Genomic DNA, 19,462 nt, shown 5'->3' on the forward strand with positions numbered 1-19,462 from the left:
GGGAGTATGTTTCACTAACCCCAAACCCAGGTTCGCTTTCCGGTTTGATGAGGCGTTCATAATCGGTATCGATTCACCGAACGGCGAAGAACTTTTTCCCACCCGGCGACATGTTATGCTTAGATTATGTTCATACGGCGTATGAACAAGCCTCTTCCACCACCCCCTACGTTCACCATCCCCAATGGGAGCTTTCACTTCCTCTTTATATCCCCATCTGACCCACTTTCATCGGAGGGGCATCGTTAGGCCTGGGGTTTTTAATTAATGTTTTCTTCTTTTTTGTCTGCTGGTCAGTTTTCCTTACCATCCGAGCGCGGTAATGATATCAGTTGGTGTTTATAATTCGATTTTCCGCGAAACACCATGATGCTCGCTCGGACAGATGCTGGTAAATAATGGTGGTTGTTAGACATCATGCAATCAGCGGAAAGATGAAGCTTGGAAAGTTGATTTAGTTGAAACAATAATCATTTTATCATTTTATGTCCGTTTGATCTATCAAAACCAAACGAATGACGTTTTATTATGTGATTCCAAGCCAAGCTGGGACTCCAATAGATATAAACAATTTATTTTTACTATTTAAAAGCACAATGTATTTGAAACAACATAAATCGACGATATACTGAATAGTAAATCTGAAGTTGAAAGATGTTATAAAACGACCGTTGCATTATCACTAACGCGGAAATATTTTCCTCCGGACCGAATGAAGCGTAAATAACAACAAGCACCGCTTGGTGGGATGGAAAACCGGCGAAAGTCATTGAACTGCCGGCCACCATTATCACCTTCATCTTCCTCATCGATTATCGTGCGTTCATCTTCCGGTTCGGTCAAGCTACGAGTTAAGCATGCTTTCGATAAACTTTCAGTTTCAACTGTAACAGTGAAATTAATTTGGAAACAGGGGGAAAATAGATGTTGGATGGTGGCGTGTGGGGTTGGTTGGTTTCTATTTTATTTTTGCTGTTTCAACTTCACCTTTCCTTCGCCGACGGTGGCGTGCGCATAATTTTAATAAACTAAATGCACCCTACTACAGACCGGGCGCGAAGGTCCGCAGTCCACGCCGTCGGCGCATACTAATGGCGGCGAAATCCATCATAAACGTCGCCCTCCACCGTTTCACCTGCCATTGCGGGGCCGTTACGGCGGACGACCTTGGCATGTGTCCCGTAGTTGGCGATCTTTGTGCTACGCGCGAAGAAAACGAGCGGCACAAAACAATTGCGTGTCAAGTTGCGGGAGTTGTGTGGTTCGTTTTTGTTTCGGTTTTGCGAGGAACATCTCACCCTTCGTTTGTACGCGTCCATAATTAACACCCCACTTCCTGGGGGCGCTCACATGTTTGACGCTAATTCCGATGGAAATTGGCAACACCGAAGCCGTCGGGTGGCGGCATGAAGCGGCACGAGCGCATGCGAAAAACGCATGCCAGAGGAAAAGTTAAATTATGGCGGAATGACATGCATGCCGGGGGAGTGCTCGAGCACTGCTTGAGTTCCCTTCCCGCCCAACCGAACCAACTCGAGGGCCCTCAAGTTAATGGGCAAAAATTAAAAATCACCTCCGAGCGGCAGGATTTTCTACACGAGGGATTTTCCCCTGGCGGCACTGGTTGACGCGAAATGCACAAATGCAAAAAGGATTGCACACCACTTGCGTTCGCAACACACGCACGTCCCCAGCTCGCTCGAATACGTTTGCGTGGCTTACCGAGCGGGGATTTTCCACATGAATTGGATTTTTTTACAACAAGCAAACAAGCACAGCTTTCTATTGTTTTGAGAGCCCTCGGGCTCGCTGTTGTGTGTTGAAGTGTTTCCGAAGTGCGATTGCACCGATGGTGAATGATTTTCGATTTAGCTTTACGACAAGCGCGTACAATATATTTTTCATGGGTAAGGGTGCATTACAATGAACTGAAATTCCAGTCAAACATTGTATCATTTGCTTATTTAAGTGAGAAATAACTTCCTTTTTTTAAATAACTCCAGCATTGACAGATGGCATTTACTCAGGTATTTATTGAACACTCGCAGCTGAAAGAATGCCTGTCTGGGTCGCATCAAACTTCGACTTCAAATAGAAAAAGAAAATTATTTTCCCTCATCATTGTATTGAAGGAATGTGCATTAAAATGCCACACAAAAATCGAGCGTATTTACATACTTTCTTGTACAATCGAAACAAAGTACTACATTGTTGCTTTTTCCATGTTTTAAAGATACCATTACCTTTAGTAACAATGAGTTCTTATTTTTATCTTTGCTATCTTGTATAATGGTTAAATTGTCGTTGTGTATGAAACTGATTGTTGGGATATTAAATTAAACATGACTGTTCAAACATGATTTCACTTTATAGATAACAACGGCAACAAAAAGAAATCAACTCGCTGTACTTTTTGATGCGTACAGTCAGGTTCGACGGAATTGAATTGCCAGTTGGAAAATAGTTACATTGGTTTACACCGACTGGGTACCGACATTCCCTGGGCTCGGTTAGGGCGTGGTAATATTTTTAATTATCCTCCCCGCTTGACAGTGACAAAATGGAAGTGTGTTTAGCTGGGCATGATAGGAGTGTTTCGCAATGTACCGACGGCGATCGAGGTACCCCTTATCCGCCTCGAGGACAACAAATATGGCTATCAGGTGCGGCAGCAGTTCCATCCGTGGAATGCATTCCAAGGCTAGTAGGCTCCGTTCGGTGCGTTCGGACCTCGCCTCGGTTTTATGATTTGGCTTGCTTCGATAACCTCTGCAGAGGCCGTTTCGGAACGAAGCATCGATAATGAGTTCATGCGTGACCTCAAATGGAAAGCAAAAGCACGAACAGTTGTAATCAAAATTGAAACAAAACGAACCGTCTTCAACCTGCCTGCCCGAACGCATTCGTCAGATTGTTCGCGTCGACTGGATGCATGGCACTGGGAGGGGTGGAAGTTGGAATAATTTTCAAACCCACCCAGCCGTTGTCGGCCGCACACCGGCCTCTCCTCACCACCGAAAAACCGGCAGCCGTGCGCAACGGATGACATCAACCACGATGCTCGCGAGACACGGACAATTCCTTCGCAAAACGTCTCGCGGACTCCACGCTCGGTTATGAAATCATCGACGGCGGGTTGGATGCGTTTTCTTTTTTTCCTTTCTTTCATGGCGTTCGACGCGTCAATCGAATGGCTGACGTTACGTAACGGTGAGGCCATTTCGCGCCGCAGCCCGAGATTGCCAAAGCTTAAAGCGACGACGAATCACTCCAACGTGCATCACATGTAGATTCACGTTTCCTCAGTGCACAATACAAGCCACTCGACCATCGTCGGGGGTGACGGTTAAATTTGTAATTAAATTTCATCCAGGAAAGGGAAAAGTTTACCCTTTTCACCAAACGCACCTACCACCAAACCGACTCCACTTCCGGTTCCCTACCCGGTTCTGGTCTCCCCGATTGCGGGGCATTGTTCGGCATGGAAAACTTCTACTTGCAGTTTCCGGTGCACCTAGCGTTCCTCACTTAGCACCTTACCTGCCTCCCCTTCGCACTCTGGCAGGGACACACTCGCGGGAAAATACCAATGGGTGAACACTGGAGGACACTTGGGGGTTTTCCATTGTGTGTCGGCACAAATCGGCACAAAAGTTGTATCGGCACAAAATGAGCATTCTTGAGCAACGTTTGGATGGAGGCAGCAAGGTGTATTGGTGGGTGTATGTGTAAGCATGGCATTATCCTCCCGCTACCTTTTGAGCGGTGATTTTGAGGAATTCGACTTCTGCGGGAAAACTTTTATCCCCTTTTCCACCGAACGGCAACCCAGCGGACCAACTCAAGGCGGGGAAAGAAAAAGCGACAAAAGTACTCGTTTTCCCTACGGGGAAAACCATAAACCAGCCATTATATCCCAGCCCCGGGGCGTTTGTGGTTTTTTCCCCGACGAAAATGTCCACTCCATTTTACGGCGCATAACGCACCATTAGAAAATCGTTCCCATTCCCATCGTTCGGGCAGCAAACACGCCCGGTCAATTTAAGGATGTGCATCGTAAACTTGTGATAACATTTCCATCAATTCCTTCAGCATCGCAAATTCGTGTCAAAAAAGGTTCAATTTTTCTAATGTGGGAATGCCTTTGGTGTAACGATGAGGCGAGTGTGTCCTCGTAAAAAGTGAGGCAAAAGCGAGGACGAATTGATGCCGCCCATCCCAGTGACAGACAAATCGGGTCGTTATACTTGGGGCTTTGTGTTGCCCCCCCTCAATTCGTTTCAATCCGGGCTGCGAGTCTTAAACCATCTCATTCACTTTATTTCCCGCTTCCAAATAATAAGCTTTACACAATGAAAACTTGAACTAAGCTCCACATAAAGTCGATGGAAAGGCTCTTCAAGGGACGAAAGGGAAGTATTTCGCGCATTTTTATTTCAATTTTCCCCAAACACTCGAGGGAAATTTAAAACTATATCGAGAGTTCTTCGGGCAGACTTTTGCCATGGATCATGAACAATTTTCTCAATCATCTGGGGTTCAGCAGAGAAAGAAAAGGAGAAAAGTTTATAACTTGCTACAACTGCACACCGGCCAATGTTGAAGACACTTTGGGTTAATTTCCCACTTCAGTGTTTTCTGCAATAAGGTTTGTGAACTCTTTTGGTTCACGACTCCACCAAACAACGTCCCATAAAATCGTGGGGGAAAATGAAGCGCCTAGCTTTTCCTATCGCATCCCTCGGAGCCATCTTGCAACCTTTAGCATGACCTCGTCGGTTACGTCCAGCCAAGAGAAAGGTGTGAAAGCGTGGAACGTCCGGTAGTGTGACGGAGCTGGCGTCACAAGCTGACACCAGTTTCCCGACCTGCAACGGACGTTTTGCCGCCAGCACATCCAACAAGCCAGAGGTGGATCCGGTCACCGGTTTGTCAGTTTTGGGTTTTTCACGGCGAAAATTATCGTTCACCTCGTCGTTGCTAACGGTGGAAACAACGTTCAACCGTAGCTCGTTCCAGCTTCGTTTGCGCGTGGAAATGGTAATAATAACATAATCGGTGCACACTTTCACCCGCCGGCATTATGCTGTTCGCTGCGACCGGCCACGCCACGATGAAATTGTCCGTCACTCAGAGTGGACTTTCCTTTTTGTTCAGTTTTTGCCTAGCCTGCGACCCGTTTGGGTGGTCGTTAAAATAAAACTAAAATGTTGTCGCGTGTTAGAAAGAAGATGTAGTTTTTTGTTATCACACCGTCAAAATTCATCCAAACCATGGCTGTCAGTGGAGAAAAACTACTAAACATTTACTTATACAACTGCATACCCATGTTAGGTAAGGTGAAATGAAGCATTGTAAAGCTTTAACTTCATCAAAAATTAGTAGTGAGCTACTCACCATTACGTGTAAAAATATAACTATAACAGAGGGAAAAGTAAATCAAGTCTTCGCAAAAATAAGGACCATGAGAGATAATTAAATGTTGGTCTTTAATTGGAACGAATATGCAATTAAACACATAATTACAGACCACATATCAATACAGCATCCCCTCATGATCCATAGTGAAAAAAGAGAATCTGAAATAAATCAGATGTGTCAATGGACAAATTTGATTACACCCTGACATGGATTCCGTCACAAGTATCGTAACTACAACGTATCAACAAAAAAAAAAAACGAATCGACTGTCATCTATGATTAATAGCATCATTAACATATCCTCTAATTAAGCTGGCACAAAACTATGCGCGATAATAATCTATCGTCCAGATTGTAAGGACGTGCTAGAAAATGGTTTTGCTCAGATAAGTTGCGATTCAATTATTTCCATTCCTCGCGAATGCGGGCCCAGCGGAGGAATGCGGCAAATTCCAAAAGTTTGCTCACTAATTGGTTGGAAGTTCTAGGAGCAAAAGTTTACTCCGATGGCGGTACGCGGTACGTTCTTCGGGTCGATGCGATTGGGATCTTTATTTGGATGATGGCAGTTCGCCGAAATGCGATTTGTCGTGGCGGAAAAAGTCGGTCGAAACTGTCACCGTTTCGCACATCGGTAATGCGCAGCCAAATGGGAGTCATTTAGCGAGCCCGCATCCCTGACGGCACGGCCAAAAGGTATTCTAAGTTGTGTCTTGAGAACTTTGGCAGCTGCCAAAAAACGAGCCTCAGTTTTTAAGCACGAAAACAATGCGCATATATTCAACATTCCTTACGCGAACGAATCCGCGACGACACTTGAAGCGCTGTGTGAAGCTTTGCAGCAGCAGCAGCAGGTTTTGTCAATCGTAGATTTATGCAAATTATCAACTCACTCGACCACCACGCCACCCCCAAAGGCGGGCAGATGGGGTTCCCATCCCCACAAGCGACCGTATCGTTCAAGGCAACCGGCGAAGCGCGTCCGAGGTGCGACGACGCGCACAACGTCGAGAAATACCTGCTCGCTTCCCGGACGGCGGACGGCGACACCTTGAGTCATGCGCTGAGTGCTGCGACGTTACCTGGTGTGCTAACCGGTAGCACAAACACAGCCGGGTAGGAACCTCAAGTCTTCACGCTGAGGGAAGGGGTGTCAAATTTGTCCGTCCTTCATCTGCGTCGTTCGGTCCAAGTCGGTAGTCGGGTTTTGGAGCCCTTTTTGCCCGACGCGCTGCAGTTTCAGCCATGGCGAAGACTCTCTTTCTCCCCCGTGGCAGCTGCTTCTTAGGGTTCTTAGGGTGTATTCGCTGAAGCTGGAACCTGTTTCGCGCGAAAAGTACCAACGGAACAGCCAGCAGAAGCAGCATCGAGCGCACCGAAATGTATCCTCTGGCCCTACCGGTTCAATTAGTCCTGATAATAATCGGGTGTCTGCTATGCTGGTGCCCTGCGCAGCTGGAAGTGAAGCCAAAATGTGTTCTTAAGTTGCAGCGATGTGGACCGGGTTGGTTGGCAAGTTACTTGTATTGGTGAAATATTTTAAAGCCACTGTAAGATTTTGAATTCTTATTAAATTTTCTAGAGGGGTTATAATTAATGTTTACAGTAGTTTCCGACGAATTTTTGCCTTTTAACCCACCGATGATTGAAAAAGTACACCACCTTTTAGCTCTAAGGCGTATGTTTTGACATGTCGCGTAACTTTTGTCTTTAAGGCAACAGTTTTTGTCTCTTACGTGTTCATTTTTTGGCTCGATTTGTTTAACTTTATCTCAGATTTCAATGTCGTTAAATTCGGTTTTCTTGCCTGAACTCGAACATGATCATTTTTGTTTGCATTAAGATTTATATAAAAAGTCATTTGTATGCTCTTTTGGACAACATTCATTCCGAATTGTGTAAGCAAATGTTGGAAAGTCTCAAACACTGTTTTATTATTGTTGATCAAAACCTTCCAATTCAAAATATTTCTCTAATGTCGACAATTTAGCGCATAGAAATGTTTAGTCTCAAAATCTATCCAATTCCTAGCTACTTGACATCCCTTGTACCAGGAAGCGTAGGAAACATACATTTAGTACTAACCAAGTCTGATGAAGTTGGGATACGGTTCCCAGTGTTATAGGGAATGATCAACTTACCCTCCCGAAGGCCAGTGACCGCTGAAACCAGACACTTTGAGCTGCTCGTTTTCCACGGAAATTCGCTGGATCGGTTCAGGTCCTCATTTTTAATCACGCTCCGTTGTCCCTTCACGGTCCTGTTCCCTGATGATGTTGTTTATTTCTTCTCAAAACGCTTCGAAGACTACTGTATTCGCTCTTTTCGAAGGTGAAGCTATTTGTAATGCTAATTCTGTCCCTCTGTGCTTCTACCTTTGTTTGTCACATCTCAGAAACGGCCGAATTGACCGCCTGCCAGCACCTGCGACGTGCGGAAGCTCGTCGTGCGAAATCGCTGGGCGATAGTCTGCTGCAAACGGTCCGGATACCGCGCTGCACCGCCCTGGGGGACTTCGAGCCGGTCCAGTGTTCGAACGAGCTGAACGGGACGGAGTGCTGGTGCGTGGATGAGTACGGCGTGGAGATCACGGGCAGCCGGCGCAGCCATGCGGACGACGTGAACTGTACGCGGGTGGAGAACCACTGTCAGGCGTCGAGCTGCCGGATGTTCTGCCCTGCCGGCTTTGCCAAGGACCCGTCGTCCGGGTGTCCAGTGTGCCGCTGTCGGGATCCGTGCGAGGACGTGCAGTGCCCGCGGGGGCAACAGTGCGAACCCCAGGAGGTGCAGTGCAAGACGGAACCCTGTCCTCCAATTCCAACGTGTAAGTATGAGCAGTCAGGTGTTCCCGTAGGAAGGATCTTTATTTCTAGTCGCTCCTTTTCCTTTCAGGTCGTAAGGCACGCAGTTTGAGTGACCTCTGTCCGGCTGGACAACCACTGGCAATCTCGGGCACTGTGCGCCCCTTCCTATGCGGTACCGACCCGGGCAAACCGAGCTGTCCCCCGTTGTATCGCTGCCTAGTTCAGGGTGGCAATGACTACGGTGTGTGCTGTCCTGCCTCGCTGCAGTTCGAGAAGCCAGGCAGCTGTCCTCGTGCCAACGAGATCGAGTCAACGGCAAACACTGGTTTCCTGTGTGGGACACCGTGCAGCCACGATCTCGAGTGTCCGCAGATGCAGAAGTGCTGCCAGTCGGATGGATGTGGCCGGAACTGTCAGCAACCGCCGAACGTCACCGCATGCCACCAGGCGCGTATGCTCTCGGAACTGCTTTCGGTGAACGAGCGCGAGGGACGTGGATATGTTCCGCAGTGTGAAGGCCCGGGTGGTAGCTTCTCGATGCGCCAGTGTTCCCGCAACGGGCTCGTTTGCTGGTGCGTGGATCCGAAGAGTGGTAACAAGCTGAAGGGCACGATGGGAGCGGCCGGAGCGGTGAGTTGCGAGGGCGTGGAGAAGCTACTCGCGGCAGGACGAGCCGGTGGTCGGAGTGTGGACGGTTCGCAGACACTGTGCGATCACAACATCTGCGCCGCCGTGTGTGAGTATGGCTTCAAGAACGATCACAATGGTTGTCCGACATGCGAGTGCTCCGACCCGTGCGAAGGTTACCTCTGCCCGGCCGGATCGCACTGTGAGGTAGCGAAGGATCCGAAGTGCGAAGCGTACTCTGGCCTCTGCTCGTCCGAGCCGGTCTGCAAGCCGGACCTGGTTTACTCGAACCCGTGCGAAATCGGTACCCCGCTGGCGGACAACTCCACCGGGGAGTTGCTTTTCTGTCATATGGGTAAGTTCTCCGAATGGCGTTGAATTTCCCACCTACAACCTGATAACCACTTCCATTTTCCCGTGCAGAGCGCCTCAAGAGCCGTGAGTACCAAAGCCGTAGCTTCTTCGATGACGAGGAGCTGGACGAGGAGGAGAATGGCCGCAAAAGGTCGATGTCTAATACGATCATCTGCCCGGTCGAGACGCACGAATGTCGCAAACTTCATGGTGAGTCCCGGAGCGTCTGCTGCCCTCTGGTAACCGAAGGTGACGATGAGGAACTCAACGAGGATCGTCAACAGACCAGTAAGTTCTTTAGATGGAACCTCCAGCTTGCCAGCATGTTACCTATTTTGTTTCCGTTCTCCAGTGTGCGAGTACCTGCGTGACTTCTCCGACCGAATGGAGGGCACGGTGGAGGGCATGGAACTAGCACTACCACCACCGGCTTGCACCCCCGACGGTGGCTACCAGACGATGCAGTGTGTGACGCGTAAAATCAAGGTCAAGGTATGGGAACAGCGCAAGTACATTGAACAGAACAGCATCCGTCGGATGAGGAAAATGTTGGAAGATGCGGAAGTGGCCAGTGCCCAAATTTCAACTCCCGCGACACCCTCCGATGCACCCATCGAAACGTCATCGAGATCCTCGGCACGGGCACGACGAGCAGCCAACCCAACCCCGGACAATACGCTGAAGCTCATTCCCGTTGGTGGGCCGGAACAGCCGGTCAGCTTGTTGCCGGGGTACCCGCAGGCTGGCGTTCAGGCCCGTTCGGCGAAAATCATCGATTTCAATCGACTAGAGTCGAAGAATGGCAACGCGAACCTGGACAAACCGGAGATAAAACCGTCGACCCTGCTGAAGCGTCCTCTGGTTACACCGACGTTGCCCACGCCCGCCCAAGAAGAGCTGGTGGAGGTGGAGGTGGAAGAATGCTGGTGTGCGGACGGTTTTGGTACTGAGATTCCGAAAACGCGTGGACTCAACGCAACCACCAGGAGCTGTGAGGCGCTGCGGGAAAGTCTCGGTTGTCTGGATCTTACCTGCCGCATGGGCTGCGACTATGGGTTCGTGCTGGATCCGGAAACGCAGTGTCCATCGTGCGAGTGCCGCGATCCGTGCGATAGCGTCACCTGCCCCGATGGCCAAGAGTGCCGCTCGGTGGAGGTTTCCTGCGAGGGCGAATACTGCCCACCGGTTCCGGCCTGCTTCCCAAAGAAACCGGGTCAGTGTCCGTTCCTGGTACCGCCGGGTGCTGAGAACTCCGAGTCGGATTCGTGCGAGTACGAGTGCCGTACCGATGCGCACTGTGATGGCACGCGCCGTTGCTGTTCGAACGGTTGTGGGACGCAGTGTGTCGATCCACAGCTGAAGACCGCCTGCCAGCATCTGCAAACGATCCAATTGCACCAAGCGTCGGAGTTGGGCGTTCCACCGAAGCAAAAGTATATCGCCCAGTGCGACACCGACGGTAGCTTCCGGACGGTTCAGTGTGGTCCCGGAAACACATGTTGGTGTGTGGATGAGTTCGGCAACGAGAAGAGTGGCACCCGGACGGCCGACGGTGGTCCACCAAACTGCGAGCTGTACCCCAAGACGGAATGTCCACTGCTCAAGTGTCGACCGTGCGAGTACGGTTACCGGATCGATGCGAATGGATGCAAGACGTGCGAGTGTCGTGATCCCTGTGGGGAGATATCATGTCCGCGCGGTGAAGAGTGCCAACTGATACAGGTGGAATGTATTTCCGTGCCCTGCCCGAAGATGCCAATCTGCGTACCGATCCGAGAGTCCGTGTGCCCCGAGGGTTTGCCACTGCGGTCCAGTGGGCGGGAGATTGTCTGTGGACCACAGACCGACGCTGATACCTGCCCCTCGACACACATCTGCCAGCTGAATCCGATCAGCAACCGAGGTGTTTGCTGTGGAAAGACACGTAAGTTACCAACAACTTCCCGCTTTGTCCCATCCGGAATTCATGGTTACATAACCTTTATTTCCACAGGGGACGTTTGCTTCGAGTCTATTGACCAGAGCTGCCTACAGGTGACGGATCCAGCGGGAAGCAATGAACTAGAGAGCATCGTCCGGTGGCGCTTTAGCCCACGGTTGAACAAGTGTGTTCCAGTGACGCTGCCACGGGGTGTCTTCTGCCAGTCGAAGAACCTGTTCCACAGCGAGCAAGCCTGCAACGGTGTCTGCCCGGTACTGTCCCAGTGTGAACGGCTGAGGCTCAAGAACGCGATGGCGGCGAAGAGAGCCGGTCAACCGAACACCTGGTTCCAGCCGCGTTGTGACCCCGAGACGGGCTTCTGGAGTCCGGTGCAATGTTTGGGATCGATGGGAGCACCTCCGACGGCGAACGGAACGCACGAAAGCATCACAGGGCAAATGGTGGAAGCACCATCCGTTGGTGTGTGCTGGTGCGCGGACAAAAAGGGTGCACCGGTGAAGGGTTCACTGACGAAGGGTTCCGAACCAAAGTGCAGCAGTCGGCAGGCGCGACGCCGCGGGGACTCGGTCGAGTCAGCCTCCAGTCAGGATCCAGGTGAGGCCATACATGCTCTCCAGATGGTATTCAGAGATGTTTCTAACCATGGTTTTCTCTCCTTTTCTTCAGTGATGGAAGAACTGATCCGTCAGATTACGTTCCTCGTGGACGAAAACAACTATCTGGTGGACGAGGACCTAGAACCGGTTCCTCCAGTGTCTGTCGCTAGCGGTGCCAACTACGCCCCGGAACCGCGCTACATCGGTTCGGTTTCGTCCGTCACGGAACGAGTGATCGAGCTGGCTAGGACAGCGGAAAGTCGCAACTTTATCAGTGACACCAGTGACGGTCCGGTTGCCAAGCGGCTACGTACCTCTGTTACCCGCTGCCAGGCACTCCAGCTGGCCGCCTCGTTCCCTGTGGCTTGCGATATCGCCGGTTCCTTCGAGCCAATGCAGTGCAACGGTGACACTTGTTGGTGCGTTGACGCAGCCGGCAACCAACTTCCCCTATCGAGCACCTTCCCACGTGGCCAACGTTCCTGTCTCTTCACGCCGATCGACGTAGTCGAGATTGAGCTGCGGCTGAACAATATGCAGCGCCAGCGACCACTGCTGCACGTGTACGAAACCCTGCGCACCGAACTATCTACCCTCGTCGGCAACATCTACGACAACTACCGTGTCCAGGAGAACGCCGACGGTAGCGTGACGCTCCGGTTCGATCTAATCGAGCCGTCCAAGGTGGACGATGCGTACGCCATCGAGGAAATGGTACGGGACGGAACGTTCGCGCTCTACCGCGGCCAGCTCGTCGCCGACATGACGCAGTCCCGTTTCGCGCATCGCGTCTCATCCGGCCAACCGCTCGCGCAACCATCTTCCGGAGGCGTGCCGGAGAACACCTTCCAGACGATCGTGTTCGTGCTGGCGACCGCGTCCGCCTTTCTGGTCGCCGTGTTCGTCGTGTTCGTGATGCTCAAACGTGGCCGCAGCACGAAGGCGAAGCACTACACGGGCGGGGGCGACAAAATCTTTGCCATCGGCGCCGACAAGTACGTCGACTACAGTTCGCCCATCTTTGTGCTCAGTGCCAACGACAGCAAATCCCTGCACCAACCACATGCCGACCGTTCCGACTAAACAAGCACGCGGTGCATGTCCCGATTTCAAAACGGCCGCGTGGACCGGATGCCGGTGCGGATTGTTGAATTTTATACTGTACATATTATGGATGTTCTCTACGCCGTCGGAGCAGCAAGAAAGCACTAGGCATACCGTTTACGTCAGCAACATTATCGGGAAGTATTTCAACCGAATCCATTCCAAACCCCCGCCACCATTCCGGAGGAAGCTTCTAAGCGGCCTCCGTTCGTTTTAGTCTCGTCTTCACCTTCGAATCGCTTACTTTCACTCGCTCCTTCCCTCTGTTTGTTCCTGTGTAGTCCGTTTGAAGAATTTTACCGAGAATGGATTGTGTAAATAAAATGTCCTTTCAGCGCAGGAGGAGATACGCACTCGGAAAGGGCAGGAAAATCAAAGAAAAGTTAAAGACCACACCAACGTGAGTGCGTATGATGAAAGACCAGTTTTTGAAAATGCAGAACCACTAGTTTGTAAGCGGTCGTATTTCTCTTCACGCGCCGTGCTGTCTCTTCTATCGTCTATCGTGGACTTGTCCAATCACTATGTTAATGAATCACAGTGTCCACCATGAGCGTACCACGCAGCAGCACGGCTGGTGTGGAAGAGAAATACGTTATTTATTTATTCTTTCCACAAGGTTTCCTTCCTACTCCATTCGCTCCTCACATTATTCCCTTCACTAGATCGTAAGAACTGCAAGCAGATTAGGATTTTCTATTATAAAACGCATACATACGATTTATGCTGCGCTCGTACGATCAAGCAGCTATTTCCCCCCCTGATCCAGGACTTCTTCGTAATGTGATCGACCAGTAGGACGGTGGACGTTTCGGTGCTCTATTTCGTCTCTTAACCTTAACCGTAAGTGGTGTGGTATCAAAACTATCTTCCTTGTTTCACATGTTTGTAAATATGCCTATACTTTACATCTGGTGATAATATTAAAAAACGACACAAAAACGGAAACCCGAATGTGGCACAAACGCGAAAAATGAAAAGGGCAAAACATAGCGCGAGCAGAAGTAACTCTACCGTCGACAGTTTTCCGTTTTTGTGACCTGTTAATTGTTTTGTTCGATAATGAAATAAAGAAGATGAATAAAAACTCAAACCATCCGTTTCGTTTCGTGTTTTTTCATTCGATATTTTTTATCAAAATGCATTAAATATAATTTAGTTAGAGCTATGTATATACTAAAGAGCTTCGTAATCAAACGGAATATTCAAAGGTTAGCATATGGTACTAATTTAGTAGTATCGTCTGCTTTTAGTTCAAGATCGCATGCAGGAAAGCGTATTGTAAACAAGCTTGTATTATCGGTTGCATACAATGTTTGTTTGAGAGTGAAGGAGGTATTCAAATTTAACTAAAACTAGAAAAGAGGGGTTAATCTTGCTGTCTACAAAGTAGTTTCCCTTGAAAACACCATTCATATGAGAGGTAATTTGTCCAAGTCGGTCTTCTTCTTTCTTCTTTCGCTATGCGAGTCGGGGTATATCCTCCTACGCTAAGTCGAACGTTTGTTCCCTTACTCGTAATCAGAGGCGTACCGACTCTGTCCGAACTCCTATGAAGGGGCTCGTCCTTTAGGACCGGCTAATAATAGCCATATGTCCACCCGCCGGCCACGGGAGGGATAATTCCTTCCGTTGTCAGGACACAAGAACTCGTGGTCCGCTTGATTGACTCAAACAGAACGAGATGTGCGGCAGCTAGGATTTTTCTGACCTGAGCTCCAGCTCGGCGTGACCACGCGGTCGTGCCGTAACCTTACTTTTCCGCTAACCCTTTCAGGAACTGCACTGCTAACCTCCGCTCTGATTCACTGCCGAACTGAAACTGTCCAAGTCGGTCAAGAGGCTGCAAAGTTATCAACAAATTTGTTATTTCAGTATCAATTCCCACCAAGGTTGCTGCAGCACACTACCTCTGCCATACAATTTATTCTCTCATAAACAACGTCTTATTTGTTCTACAACGTTGTTTGTTCAAATAAACCTACCATTTGAAGGGTCAATTGTGTAAAGCGGGTGTAGGATCGACAAGTTACCAACATATCAGCTGGTTCTTCTTCTTCTTTCGATATGCGAGTCGGGGTATATCCTCCTACGCTAAGTCGAACAATTTGTTCCCTTACACGTAATCAGAGGCGTACCAACTCTGTCCGAACTCCTATGAAGGGGCTCGTCCTTTAGGACCGGCTAATAATAGCCATATGTCCACCCGCCGGCCACGGGAGGGATAATTCCTTCCGTTGTCAGGACACAAGAACTCGTGGTCCGCTTGATTGACTCAAACAGAACGAGATGTGCGGCGGCTAGGATTTTTCTGACCTGAGCTCCAGCTCGGCGTGACCACGCGGTCGTGCCGTAACCTTACTTTTCCGCTAACCCTTTCAGGAACTGCACTGCTAACCTCCGCTCTGATTCACTGCCGAACTGAAACTGTATCAGCTGGTTCTACCATTATTTACACTTGCGACCAAGGTGCTTGTAGCTTTGTTGACAGACTCCCATCTGACAATTGTCAAACTTGGTATGTTTTTGTTTACTTCGCCACGAATGCACCTCACGCAGGCGGGGAGGAGATGAGGTCCAGAGGACAAGATTCGTAGTATTGCATCGTCGCATAATCAGTTCAGTAGCGGAGCAGCTTCGTAGTGTTTAATTTCGATTCCAGCTGATCGTACTCGACACTCCTTTCGCTCGCGTCTAGAATGCTATGTAGCTGGAGTTCGTTGTTCGCAAGACTTGAAACTCTGGCCAGCGCGTTGCATCGTTCGTATTTAGATATTTCTTTTCCACCATTACGGGGCACGACCAACAGTGACGTTTAACGCAGTGATAGTGAAGTTAAAGCAGTGAAGTATTCTCTCGCCCGTGCAACGATATCCACAATGGCCGAAATAAAAGCCATGGAACATCCGACATTGAAGGTAACTATCTTGCCCTTAGCTTGGACGTTGCTGCCGTTTAACCCGTGAAAAGAAGTTTGCTTCAACGTAAAACCTGACACTATTTGCGTCGCAATAGTAATGGATGTCGCGACAGCAATAAATTGAACTCATTTTTCATCGCATCCGCTGGTGGTGGGTGCGGAAACAAAATGGCACTCTCGGATGATAGTTGTCAGATGCAATTTCGCACATCTGTTTTTTTTGCTTTTTTTCCACCAGCTTGAGCCATTCTGACCCCTTCCCCTTTCCTTTCGAATAAAAAGTTCTCCTCCATGGTCCGGGGTTGTGCACTGGCAAACATAAAAATTCGCATTGGCCTTGGCTGCATTTATTACTTCAGTAATGCGCATTGTTGCCTTCTTTCCCCACAGGTGCCGTATGAAATTCTGAACAAGCGGTTCAGAATTGCCCAAAAGACACTCGACCGTGAGCTGAGCCAAATCCAGAACGTGGCCTCGGAGCTTGAGAAGGGCTTGACCGAGGGTTCGGACAGCACAGAGATCTCCCGACTGCTCGGTGGCGTCGTCGAGCGACTGCAGGTCCTGAAGCGCAAGGCGGAGGAAAGCATCTCTGAGGAGCTGTCGGCCGGTTACGTGTGCAAACGTCGCCTGGAGCACCTGAAGCAGAACGTGAACCCGCCCATCGACGCGTCCACGCTCGAGCTGCAAACGGCGGCCACAAATCAGTGGAAAAAGATTCGCCTGGATCGCATGATCGTGGAGCACTTCCTGCGTCTCGGCTACTACGATACGGCTGAGCGGTTGGCCGAACGAAGCGGCATTCGCGACCTGACCAACCTGGACATCTTTCAGGTGACGCGCGAGGTCGAGCGCGACCTGGTGAATCGCTGCACGCTCAAGTGCATCGCCTGGTGTAATGACAACAAGTCGAAGCTGAAGAAGATCAACTCCACCATCGAGTTTCAGCTGCGGGTGCAGGAGTTTGTCGAGTTGATCCGCGACGACAAGCGCGTACTGGCGGTGCGCCACGCCCAGAAGTACTTCCCGGCGTTTGAGCACGAACAGCTGAAGGAAATTCGCCAGTGTATGGCCCTGTTGGCGTTCCCGGTGAGCACCGAGATCGAGCCGTACAAGACATTGTTCGATCCACAGCGCTGGCACGATTTGGTGCTGCATTTCCGCCTGGAGAACTATCGCCTCTTCCAGTTGCCGTCCCAGTCGGTGCTGAGCGTGGCCGTACAGGCTGGCATATCGGCCCTAAAGACACCGCAGTGCTACTCGTACACATCGAAAAACATGAACTGCCCGGTTTGTCAGGAGAACGTGAACGAAATTGCTGAGAACCTACCGTTCTCGCACTGTGCCCAGAGTCGTCTGATTTGCAGGTAAGCCCACTTACCACGACGAACTAAAAAGATTTAGATTAATTTGTTTTTCCTCCTACCGTCATTGCAGAATAACGGGCAAACCACTGAACGAACACAATCTCCCGATGATGCTGCCGAACGGACAGATCTTCGGCCAGCAGGCTATCGAGCAGATGCGACGCGAAAACGACATCATCGTTTGCCCGAAAACGAACGAAACGTTCCGTGCGCCAAAGATCGAAAAGGTTTTCGTTATGTAGTAGCTTGGCATGCGAAAAACCGGAACAACTCCACCAGCACGTACCATTAAACTGTGCTTTCCTCCGGCATCCCGGGGGGTTCTTTGGATCATCTTTCGATGCGGAGACTCACGATTGGGTTATTCCCTGCTTTGAAGATTCTACTATAAGCTCGTTTCTTTTAAAACATCGAATAATATTGAATTTTAATTTGTATTACCTTCGGAATTGTTCGACATGCAAAATTTTGCATGTTTTTATTTTATTCTTTCAAATTCTTTTCCATTGGAAACAGCACTTATGTGCTTCACTATTTTCTTTGTCGAAATTAATTTTTAAATTTTCTCTATCTTCTTTACACATTTGAATGTTTGAAAATAATTGTACAATACCTTCTTAAGCTTGTTAGCTTTCTTAAGAATTTTTCTTTTACTTTAAGAAACAAATACTGTGTGATCATCAATCAGCCACATGGAAGGTGATAGATTCACTACTGGCATTGAATCAACATATTCAACATATAAAACTAAATTGAATCAACATATTCAATCCACATGTGGTTGAAGTGGCAAGCCATCAACAATGCGAAAGTCCCTCATCTGTGGAACAAGCATGGAACATCCCGCAACAAACAATATGAAATGATAGGATGCGTTAGGTTATATAAGTGAAATAAAAAACCCTTCGTAATCACTAACATAGACTACCGATTCAGAACAGGTTTGAGGGAACAGTAGTGTGTAAGGGAGTAATACGCAGGGATACGCAAAGTTCAAACTACCGGAACCGCACCGCGTGACCGTAACGACAAAGCAGAAAAAGATTGTTTTCTTCAGGCGAGACGACACAATCGACACATTGTGAAAACGTTTACAATACAGTTTGGTGTTGCCATAACATGCTAGCGGCCTGAACCGAGAAATGAAGCACGAGTCAACGCTAAAACAAGTCTAGGTTTGCATAAATGTATATTACGACATCAACATTAACGAAGTAACTATGAGATTAAGAGTGAATATTTGTTTGCTATATGATTTTGAATAAAATAAAGTGATAAGCTTTCAAAGTCATGTGTTTATATGCAAATTTCGAACCCGAAGCTGAAGATTCAACCGATTTAAAACACAGAATAACAAGTCAATCAATTTTGTACAATTATTTATTACATCTTCGTTAATTTTAATCGTAATCTTTGTTTTTTCTCAAGGTTGTAGTGTAATTTTTGTATTCATCTTCATGATTGTGTAGTTTGTAACAGTAAACATTGAACGGTAATGTGATAATTCACCAGGACAAAAATTCGAACAGTTCTCTTTATTATACCCAATTTGAAGGATTGAGATCAGGTTTGAGAATCGAAAGATTTCATAATTTTTTAAAAGCGATTCATAAACGATTTGCTCTGATGAATTTTGCGTAGTTAATTTGGACACAATCATGATTGCATGATTGGAAGATGCGCATCTTCCAGCAAACCACTGAGTGATAAACCTTAACAACAAAAAAACTAATAAATTTCGGGAAACGATATTGTCTTTCTAAAAAAAGGTTAAAATCAAATGACTTAAGGGGTAAACTCATTTCCAATCAAAACCCATAGCGACTCGAGAATGAGATAGAAAAAATACAATCTGAGATGACCTATAATTTTCACATTGTTGATCGAATTCGGTCGTTAACGTTCCCAGGAAGGGCATATTGGTATTCTTTGCACGTTCCTCTTTCTACATCTTCATCGTATCTTAAGGTTGTCCTAGGTATTTATAGTAAGTATGCGTTGTTTGTTCGTTTTATTTCACTTTAAACCGTTGCGTAAAGCATCGACAAAGTGTCTGTGCCGTTACAAATCTGACTGGCGGGTGGAAAAAGCTTCTGATACTTTGAAAACACAACGAGCTCGCCATTTTCTTCCGTCCCATGCAATCAGGAGCTGGATGACTAGATGTATTCTTAAGAATTCTATTTGATGCTTTCCGATACGCAATACCAGCTAGCGTTACCATTCCCGCAACCATCATTACGGCCTGCAGCGGGTTCCTCCAGATGGGAACAGGGCGGATTAGAAAATGTTGACAAAATTGTTCCTCCCAAACAGGGCCAAGTTGTCTT

General features: G+C 48.4%; 2 protein-coding genes across 2 annotated transcripts in view; both read left to right on the forward strand.

Annotated features, from left to right (window-relative positions):
* LOC131259990 (uncharacterized) overlaps positions 1-12,979 on the forward strand; it is a 46,542-nt gene extending 33,563 nt beyond the window's left edge. Inside the window, exons 4-9 of the mRNA XM_058261611.1 lie at positions 7,817-8,245; positions 8,314-9,207; positions 9,276-9,494; positions 9,559-11,130; positions 11,200-11,742; positions 11,815-12,979. Of these exons, the coding sequence (XP_058117594.1) occupies positions 7,817-8,245; positions 8,314-9,207; positions 9,276-9,494; positions 9,559-11,130; positions 11,200-11,742; positions 11,815-12,827 (4,670 nt within the window). The 3' untranslated portion in view covers positions 12,828-12,979. The remainder of the gene's footprint in view (positions 1-7,816; positions 8,246-8,313; positions 9,208-9,275; positions 9,495-9,558; positions 11,131-11,199; positions 11,743-11,814) is intronic.
* A 2,493-nt stretch (positions 12,980-15,472) lies between these two features.
* LOC131260003 (E3 ubiquitin-protein transferase MAEA) lies at positions 15,473-18,419 on the forward strand. The gene is made up of 3 exons (XM_058261653.1): positions 15,473-15,766; positions 16,159-17,132; positions 17,203-18,419. The coding sequence occupies exons 1-3, from the start codon at positions 15,728-15,730 to the stop codon at positions 17,372-17,374; spliced, it is 1,185 nt and encodes a 394-aa protein (XP_058117636.1). The 5' UTR covers positions 15,473-15,727; the 3' UTR covers positions 17,375-18,419.
* Positions 18,420-19,462: the final 1,043 nt, after the last annotated feature.

Source organism: Anopheles coustani, chromosome 3 (genome assembly GCF_943734705.1).
Source record: "Anopheles coustani chromosome 3, idAnoCousDA_361_x.2, whole genome shotgun sequence".
Lineage (NCBI taxonomy): Eukaryota > Metazoa > Arthropoda > Insecta > Diptera > Culicidae > Anopheles > Anopheles coustani.